The 9536-nt window shown below is 37.5% G+C and overlaps 1 protein-coding gene across 1 annotated transcript; it reads left to right on the top strand.

Annotated features, from left to right (window-relative positions):
* Nucleotides 1-1716: 1716 nt before the first annotated feature.
* Nucleotides 1717-9185, top strand: LOC145897089 (transient receptor potential cation channel subfamily A member 1 homolog). The gene is made up of 22 exons (XM_082985265.1): nt 1717-1928; nt 1989-2112; nt 2254-2442; nt 2527-2697; nt 2757-2955; nt 3058-3265; nt 3526-3709; nt 4126-4233; nt 4684-4919; nt 5116-5230; nt 5327-5540; nt 5779-5894; nt 6021-6140; nt 6341-6472; nt 6545-6765; nt 6978-7092; nt 7155-7289; nt 7488-7688; nt 7990-8184; nt 8244-8312; nt 8382-8561; nt 8843-9185. Exons 1-22 carry the CDS (start codon nt 1777-1779, stop codon nt 9005-9007), a joined length of 3549 nt encoding a protein of 1182 aa, XP_082841391.1. The 5' UTR covers nt 1717-1776; the 3' UTR covers nt 9008-9185.
* The last annotated feature ends 351 nt before the right edge of the window (nt 9186-9536 follow it).

The raw sequence follows: 9536 nt of genomic DNA, 5'->3' as shown, positions 1-9536 counted from the left end.
TTTCCTAAACTCAAACAAAAAGACAAGTCCAGCCTAGTCGTATTTAAATGTTCAGCTTTCCTGACGGGTAAAAGCGGACAACAATTGTGTGCGGGTAGGATTATGCGGACACCGTGATAAATTCATGGAAAAAGGGGCCGGTTTTAAGTACAAAACACAATGAAACATTCACTGCTGCAAAAGTTTCACAACCAGGCGACCCTACTCTATCACCACTGAAGAATGTTGCTTTTTATTAATATAATACACGTGTATACGATGCCAATAAGGGTCAGATTCTACTAGCAGTGATAAAGAGTTATATACCCCATGCAAAAACTTCGCTGTACTATAAAGTTTTCAGGTATAACGAAGTGGAATCTGGTGTGGCCGACGCACCTTTTAAAGTAAACATCAGACAATAACTGGAGACAAAGATTTATTTGCCAAAGCTCCAGGCCAGGTTGTTTTCTTGATAACTTTCAGTCACCAAATTTAATGGTGTCCAGTGATAGTAGAACTAAGTTGTTGGATAAGGTTTGACACCACCAGCATAATTTTAGTGAGGAAGTTGACTGACCATGAGTTCCGATATAATCGACAGGATAAACCTCATTCATCAAACGTTGTAAAGTAAATTGTATGAGGCCTCGCTCAAGCAGGTTATAGGTATTCCTCGAGATAATTGTACAAAGTTGTCAAACGAAAGGTGGCACTAACGGTCGGCAGCGTTTGAAGATTTAAGTTATTGACTAGGTTACCCTGGTTACGCAGCAAGTAAATTTCTAAGGTGTGGAAACAGACGTATACGCATTTGAAAATAGTTAAAAAAGCAGTTACAGTTCACCCGGTCCTCGTGTTTGCATGGGTATTTCGCCGTTGAAACTATAAAACAGCGTTTAGTTACATATAAATAGTTGTTGCGATTTTCCTTTCAAATTTATGTAATATCTGCAACTAGTTTTTAAACATTAAACCACATTTATACATACAATCTGTTTATAAAGTTTTGCTTCAGTTATGTAATGGACCCCTAATGGATCATAAATGCTTTAAGATGCTTACGCGCTGGATACTTTCCATTAAAAGCACTTTCACATAGAATAGTATAATCAGACCGGCCGTGTCTCATGAGAATATGAAGTTGTAGTGAGTGTAATGGACAACATATCAGAGGAGAATCGCAAGAGTTACCGACGTCCAGCTTTTCTGGCGGAGTTTGTAGAGAAATATGGCCCTGACACCAAACAAACGTATAAAATTCCGTATGTACACAAAGAAGATGAACGGAAAGTTTCAGCCAAACGTACGATTCCCTTGGAGGTAAAGCGAATTTAAGCTGTGGAGTAATACAATAATTATGTTTTTTGTTTAAAATTTTTCAGTGGCATTTTGACTCCGGCTCGACAGGAATCCTTTACCAGGTAAGTTTTTGTTTAGGAGAACTTATCACGGAACACAACTTTTAATGGAGGTTAAACTTTTTCATTTACAAAATACGAATACGTAATAGATTAAGAAAACCTGCGGTGTTTATGAAGCATATTAACTTACACTTGTGAGAAAAAATGATGACAGTATCCACAATCATCAAAAAGGCACTATTTTAACAGGGCGTTTCTATTCAAAAGTCAGTGGTGCGTGCACATTTAGAAGTTGCTTTGAAACGAACTGTTGCATGACCCAAATAAGACTTTTGTTGGTGCTTTGTGAACAATCGCGTGAGATATTGTAATGTCACACAGCACAGCTAACAACAGTTGCTTGTAGATTAGAATCTTGTTTTTTTGGGTAAGCATGAGCAACAATAAAGTTCTGGTACAGATACTCCGAGAAGGCAGTTATGGGGACATTCAACAAGCTTTTGCAAGTTTAGGTCAGGGCGTGTGGCCGCATGTTAATAAAATTGACGAAGATGACGAATTTGCGCCACTGCATGTAGCTGTCAGGTAACAGAATTTGCATACTGTTACAAGCAGGGCAATGTAATATTTGTTGTGGTTTAATAGACGAGGAAACGGTTTTGCGACGGAGCAGCTTCTTAGTCATGGAGCCGACATTAATCTATTAACTGAAGATGGAAAGCAATCCATACACTTAGCCGCCAAACATTACAAACAAGCCACGCATGGGGTATGTTTAGTTACCTGCACAAAAAAACTTTTTAGTTGTATGATGTGTGTTCATATTTTTGGACTTCGACTGATTTTGGGACTGCCTGTGTCTAAAAATTTGTGCTTATATGCCAAAATTTAAACAGATTTGCTTAAACAGAGCCATATCAACAACGGTGTTCAATTTTCCACAATTCATGAGAAATCGTGCCTTAAAGTTTTGCTCGAAAGCGGCGCAAACGTTAATGCAAAAGACAAGTTCCAATCCACTCCCTTGCACTACGCCAGTGATCGAGGTCATCTGCATGCGGTTCAGCTGCTTATTGAAACAGGAAAAGCTGATTTACTGGTATTGGTCGCATGCGCGTGCTTTTGCTACTTCATTGCACACAAACTAATTTTCCTGTCGTATGTTAATTTGTACAACCAACAGGCTAAAGACGACCATCTTTCAACTGCGCTACACGAAGCAGCCAAGCGCGGACATACAGAAATTTTGGCGGCAATATTGGAGAATTCAAATCATCGTCCTAAACTGCTGGAGGCAAAAGATGAAAACGGTTGCACTCCTTTAATTCTTTCCTGCAGAGATGGATACACAAAAGTATTACAGCGTTTTAAATTCCCAAAAAAAATATTACAGGTTATCATGGATATTTTTAGGTTGCAGAAGAAATTCTTAATTACGCCAGGAAGTCAAATGCCAGTGCATCAATTTCACGCCTACTCGATCAAGATAACGATTTATCGACACCTCTCCATGCTGCCATCGACAGTGGATGTCTGGATACCGTTCTATATCTCCTTGCTACCTGGGAAAAAGAGGCATCACAAATTCAAAGCCGTTACGATATTCTTTCAAGTAATGCATTCGCCATACATGCTGTCTGTCCTATAACTAGAGATAATATTTTCTTTGCTCATGCAAAATGGTTCAGTTTATCTAACATTAATTTTGTCACAGAAGTGGAATTCTCCAATTACGTCGATAAGAAATGTGGAAGTGGGAAAACAAGTCTTCATTCGGCAGCTGAGGGTGGCGTTGTGGAAATAGTCCAGGCGATACTTGACAATAAAGCTGATGTAAATAGTAGAAACGACGAGAAAGCAACTCCGTTGTGGATTGCTGCGCACAGAAATCACCTCGAAGTGGCTAAAATTTTAGTCGACAGGTACCATTATCAAAAATAAAACTGCTTTGTTTATGCTTTTCAGTCATAAAAGTGAACAATATTGAAAGACTGTGTTGATAATTTTACCCCTATTCGACAATTGCAGACTCAATTAAAGTTTCAAAGCCTTTGCCGTAATAGTGAATCAGTGACCAAATGAACATGAATATGTAATAATTGCGGACAACCATTTTTGACGACCGTTGTAAACAGGAATAAAACAATTTTAGCGGAAAAGAAACTTCCTGTCTATTCTGCAGGGGTGCAAACTTGGAATTGCAGAATAACGAAAGTCTTACGCCCCTGATGGTTGCTTGCCGTGAAGGAAATATTGATATGATGGAAATGTTGCATTCGCGGGGTGCGAATCTATCTGGCTGTGACGCCTGGGATCGGAACTGTTGTTTGCTCGCGGCTCAATATGGTAGAACAGCAATTGTGCAGGTAAACATCGCGACCCAATGTGAACAAACACTGTGATTTCAATAAAATTTTGTACCAGACGAAACAATTTATGGCGCTGTGGCCATTGAGAGAAGAAAAACATAGGCACAAAATTTTTGTGACATGTCAGGATAGCATATTCCTCCATCGAGAAAATTGGAAACTTATTTCAGTGATAAAACAGAGACTTTTAAAAATTTATTGCCCTAAAAAACAAGACATATACTATATAACTAACTATTTTAAGTAAATCGCATGGGAATGGATTGACCCATAAGCAGAACTGAAATAACCACCATAGCATTTAATTGTTCTTATTTCATTTGTGTTGTAAACTAAATATAGAAAAATTACCAATTTTTTTCTACACAACGCACTATTTTCTGCAAAACAATTTTGGTGTGTATATTTTTTAGGCACTGATGGGTTTTCCATGCGCGAAAAGTCTTGTTGAAAGTTGCGACCGGCTGGGAAACACGGCTCTACATGCTGCATCAGCGACTGGGGGACTTGCAATTGTAAAGGTTGGTTCTATGAAGTTTGACAAAATACCTTTGTCGGCAAAAATCTGGTTATCGTTCCTGTTTATTTAATTATTTTTCTTTGACACAACGGGGCTGCTGCTTATTGTTGTTCAGACACAGCAGGGTCGTTCAATGCACATTTTACCCTGCCCTTGTAGTTTACAAAGAAGACCAAAAAAGTCTAGTCTCAACATTTTTCTTTCGCCAAACGAGATCACCTTGTCTGTGGAAATCCAGGCCCAGCATTTTATTTTCTAATCAGTTTCGCATTTTGTTCTGATTTTTTCTGACTAGGAGCGTGCCCCTCACAGAACAATTCGATTTGCATTCCATTTTGCTTGCTTTATAAATGTGGAAACATATTGTGTTATAGCATAGTACCATTAATATATTCTACACTGGGTAATTACTAACAAAACAAAAACGCCAGATACTTATTTTTTACGTCAGATACTTATATCGGAAGGAGCCAGTTTGGATCAAAGAAACGACAAAGAGCGAACTCCGTTGCATGTTGCTGCGTTAAACGGTCGCTTAAATGTTGTCCAAGAAATTGTAAACATGGATCGGTCATCCCTTAACGACCAGGACGAACATTCGATGACTCCTTTGCATTTGGCCGCTTTAAATGGTCACACGTCCACCGTAAAAGTATTACTCATGCTCGGTGCCAACAGCCAAGACACGTAATGTTTTAGTTACTATAGTCAGATGTCTGAAACACTACTGTGGTGGTTCTAATGTAAACATGCCCTAAATGTAAAACAAAACAAGGTTATTGTAAATTCTCTTAAAATGACAATAGAGGAATATAAAAAAAAAGTATTTCTTATTTTGAAAACTGTTTGTATACGTAACGTATCTGTATTACTGTATATATAGAGACGGTAAAGGACAAACTGCTTTGGACATCTGCATGAATGAAGGCTGGACCAAATCGGCAAAAATACTGATAGAGACAGACCATCGTCTCGTTTACAATCAAACCCGCAACATGGTAAGTTTATGTTTAATAAACGTCTTTATCTAATCAAAATGAAACATCGTAGCCTACGGTGAGTTTAATTTTTGACTTTAAAACATTTTATTGCAGAGCACACCGTTGCACACAGCATGCGAAAAAGGTCATGTGGAATTGGTAAAGTTGCTTCTTGCAGCTAAAGCTGATGTCAAAAGTACTTTGCCCGACGGCCGCAACCCACTAGATGTCGCTGTCGACAACTACAATGAATCATGTGCAAGAGCTCTTTTAGAAGACGACTCGTGGAAAGATTCACTGCGAAACGCATATTTCGTTCCGTCCTCAAGTAAGACTGTAGTTTTGCAAATATAAATTGATAAAAACATTTGGCAAAGCGACTGTTTTGACATAGAAAATAATATATGAAGCATTTCGTAACGGGTAGAATTAATGCACGTTCGGTGAGAGTGTGCATGTCACAAAAACCAAGCCTTTTCATTGCTGGTATGTGTTGGGTTATATTTTTGCTTCTCCAAACCTTTTTATGTAAATAAATTTCCTTACATTCTATCCATGATTTTTAGAAGCAATAACAACGCCGCTAAGAAATTTAGTGGATAAAATGCCGGATGTTGCCGAGTTGGCGTTGACCAAATGCATGTCGTGGAACGAAAAGCGATGTGACGACAAAGATTACACGGTAATTTGCATTAGGCATATTTTACATTCACACTTTTCTTGTACCTTTGGTTACAACTCCATACAATTAGAAGTAACAATCCAAATAATACGGCATTACCTTTGGTTTGCTTTGTTTGGTATGAAGATTACTTTTACCTACGAATTCTTGGAAGATGCGTATGAATCAAGCACATGGATGAGAACATTACAAAATGAAGCAAGTGGACAACCCAACAACGCGTATTTGGAAAACGAGGGTTTGGAAGTAAGTGCAAAACGTTTAAACTGCGGTAAAAGTCTTCGAAAGATTCTGGAACAAAATAAGTCCGAGCAAAAATGTTACGTCATACTTACAGTAACATCACCATATCTGCAAAGCTAAACAACAGCAATTTTTAAAACGGTTAACAAACTACTATTTTTTAAGTTCACGGTCAGAATGGAACAATAATGTTTATGTTTTAGCTTAATTACGTTGTTCCAAATGGCCCCAACGAAAGAGGACCTTCTAAGTTGACTTCCAGCAATGAGATCGAAAAGCAACCGTATTCCAAAAATGGAGCCCTCATTTCTGAAAATCACATTCTTAACAAAATGGTATCAAATCAAATGCATTATAATCCGACACATCAATCAAATTTTACAAACTTTCGCATTTTTTGTTCACAGAAAGATTCGAGACACGAGCGTTTATTGCGCCACCCAACGGTAACGAGTCTTCTCAACTGGAAATGGAGAAAGTTTGGTCGTTATATTTACTGGCTCAACGTGTTTACTTACTTGGCCTTTTTTGTCTGCCTGAACGTTTACATGACAACCACTCCACCACGTTTTGCTGTAAACGTCACGGCTACAACTGCGACAGTGCAATCTGGAAACAAATGTTTGGTGTAAGTTTGCTGTGAACAATTTTGTATGCTGACTTATAACGCTTTTTTATCAGTTGTACTAAAGTTTCTAAATCACAAAAAAATCTTGACCGGAGAAAATCAAATGAACCGACAAAATGATTTTTTTTTACAAAATACTCGTAAAAATAAATTTATTTACAAAATTCTTACAAGGTGAACTAAGAAAATATCATTCTCTGAATAATTTTCAGTATTGTGTCGCAAGCACAGGATGTCTGGGGATCAAGTTGTAAGGAGACATCAAATTATCGGTATCTGTTTATCGTTTTGGTGTTGGCTTTTTCATCCATACAGTTGATCAAAGAGGTTTGACTGAGCTACATCAAAAATTCTGCCTGTATTTTACAAAGCAATCTGTACCTTTTCAGTTGTTTCAAATGATTCACCAAAAGTCCAAGTATTTTCTGGATTATACAAACTACATCGAAGCAACTTTATACATTCTTTGCATTCTTGTGTTTGTCGACATCGATCCACTTGCACATGACACCGGCATCCGCGAAGTAACACAAAATATATTTCTAAACTATTTAGCTAATGCGATACATCAACCCCAAAACACAATTTTGTTACGTACATTGACCAGAAAAGTAGTTTTTTTTTATGAATTCTCAGGTATTTTTTAAGGACCAAGGATACATCATATCTTCATAGCCTACTCTTCTAATACTACCTTTTATACCTCGTATTTATTTATATAGAAATGGCAGTGGGAATGTGGGGCTTTCGCCATCCTTCTATCCTGGTTAAACTTACTACTTTACGCTCGGCGAACCTCCTGGTTAGGAATTTATGTTTTCATGGTAACGAGCGTCGGCTTCACATTCCTCCGTTTCGCCACCGTCCTCGTCTTCTTTATCTTCGGATTTGCATTCAGCTTCTACGTTTTGTTGCAGAATCAGGTTAACGCAACATATCAATACATATTGCTTTTGTTTGCTAACTTTTGTGGTCTAACCTGGTTGTATAGTTTTTTTTAACTCTTATGGACATGAATCCGCTAAACACAATTATCCTAAATGGTCTGCAGTGTTCAAAAATAGAGGACAGCGTAGTTGGATTTTCAGTATTTTAAATACTGCTATTTTTTTCTGAGTAAGTTTCTGATAGCAGTTTGCTTTTTGCTGGAACTTGCCGTCATTAACTCAACAATAAAAACATTTCAATCTTAAACATTCACAAATTTAAAACTGTATTTTTCAGTATGCTTTCTATACACCAATACTAGCGTTCGTGAAAACGTTCGTAATGATGATTGGTGAGATGGATTATGCAGACATCTTTCTGGCTCACTTCACGAGTACTGAATATCACGATGTCGTTCAATACATTCAGTCATCGAACGTTGTGTTCATAATCTTCGCTGTGTTAGTGAGTCTTCTTCTCACGAATCTTCTGGTGGGTCATCACGTTTTTACAAAAATCAACGAGTCATGGTTGTATTTTATGTTTGTCAGGTCGGGTTAGCGGTCGATGACATAGCGTCTGTTCAGGACCATGCACATGTACAAAGGCTTGCTTTACAGGTAAAACATATTTTTGGTGTAAGCCCATATTCAAATTGAAATCGCGGTTAGAGAAGTGTGAATGTTCAGGTTGAAGGTGTGCTCGATATGGAATACGCAATGCCCGAGTTTATACGGCGCCGTTGGGTGGCGTACGAGAGACGCGTTTACCCGAACGAATATGCAGGTCGAAGTTCGTTCATTCGTTGGATGTTGGAGGAAACAGAGATGAAGGAAAAGAACATCCGCGATACTATTGCACCACCTGACGTATGAAAATTACTGTAAAGTAAACTTTCCGCAGCAAACTTAATTTATTTTCTAATTATTATTCGTATTTTGCATAAACCGTCACCATAATTTACATACATAGCTGTGCGTGTGAACAATATTTTTCGGAAATTAGAATACAAGAAAATTACGTTTAGCAACTTGTTACTTAAAAACTAGTACCACATACACGGTTACTATCCTTCATAGTTCACATATTGCAACGAGTTTTTGAATGATTTGCTTCTTTATAACCATTTGTTAAAACATGATTCTTTCAGAATGAAACCGAAAAATTAAAAGCAGAAATATCTGGATTAAAAAAAGAACTATTCGAGACATCAGAAGTCGTGAAACAAATTTCTCAACAACAGCTTGAAGCATCTCAACATATTGCTGATCTTACAAAATGCATACAGAAATTGCTTGACAGACAATCTACATAAATATGTAAATGTTGTTTGGGTTTGTAGTTTTAAACGTTGTCTCTTTAGAAGTTTCTACTACGTTTTCCACTAAATGTCAAACGTATCAACTGTTGTTGGGCTTTTCTTTTTTGATGCACTTCTAAAATACTTCAATCCTTTTTGTTGCATAAGTTTTTTTAAAAGCGAAATCACGATGTACTGTTTTGTTAGTTGATATTGTCCAAAGCTATACGTCATGAATGAAAATTCAACACAACGCTGCTTGCGTTAAGTTTCGCTTTGAAGTGTAAGAATGCTTCTAAAGTTGGTTTACCATCTGACAAGCTTTTTGTATGCAAGGTCAGAACCTGCACGAAAACCACAACAGAACCAGGAGTATGCAAGGTTTAGATTTTGAGAGCCAAATAAAAAATAACGTTGTTTTTGCGAAATCCAGGAGTTTATTTTAGAAGATCAAAACGGCTTCATTTTTCTGTGGTTATAACGAAATTTGCCGAAAACCATGATGCTCAATCGCCATCCCAGACCTGTATTACAGGTTTCACGA

Source organism: Ascidia mentula, chromosome 1 (assembly GCF_947561715.1).
Source record: "Ascidia mentula chromosome 1, kaAscMent1.1, whole genome shotgun sequence".
NCBI classification, from domain to species: domain Eukaryota; kingdom Metazoa; phylum Chordata; class Ascidiacea; order Phlebobranchia; family Ascidiidae; genus Ascidia; species Ascidia mentula.
The sequence above is the reverse complement of the archived record's forward strand: the minus strand, read 5'-3'. Positions and strand labels throughout refer to the sequence as shown.

Bases quoted from the DNA above. Each gene is read 5' to 3' on its own strand.
- LOC145897089 (XM_082985265.1), top strand. From the start codon at position 1,777: ATGAGCAACAATAAAGTTCTGGTACAGATACTCCGAGAAGGCAGTTAT. The intron at 8,185-8,243 runs GTGGGTCATCAC...TATGTTTGTCAG, and splicing joins TTCTTCTCACGAATCTTCTG to GTCGGGTTAGCGGTCGATGA. The intron at 8,562-8,842 runs GTATGAAAATTA...TGATTCTTTCAG, and splicing joins ATACTATTGCACCACCTGAC to AATGAAACCGAAAAATTAAA.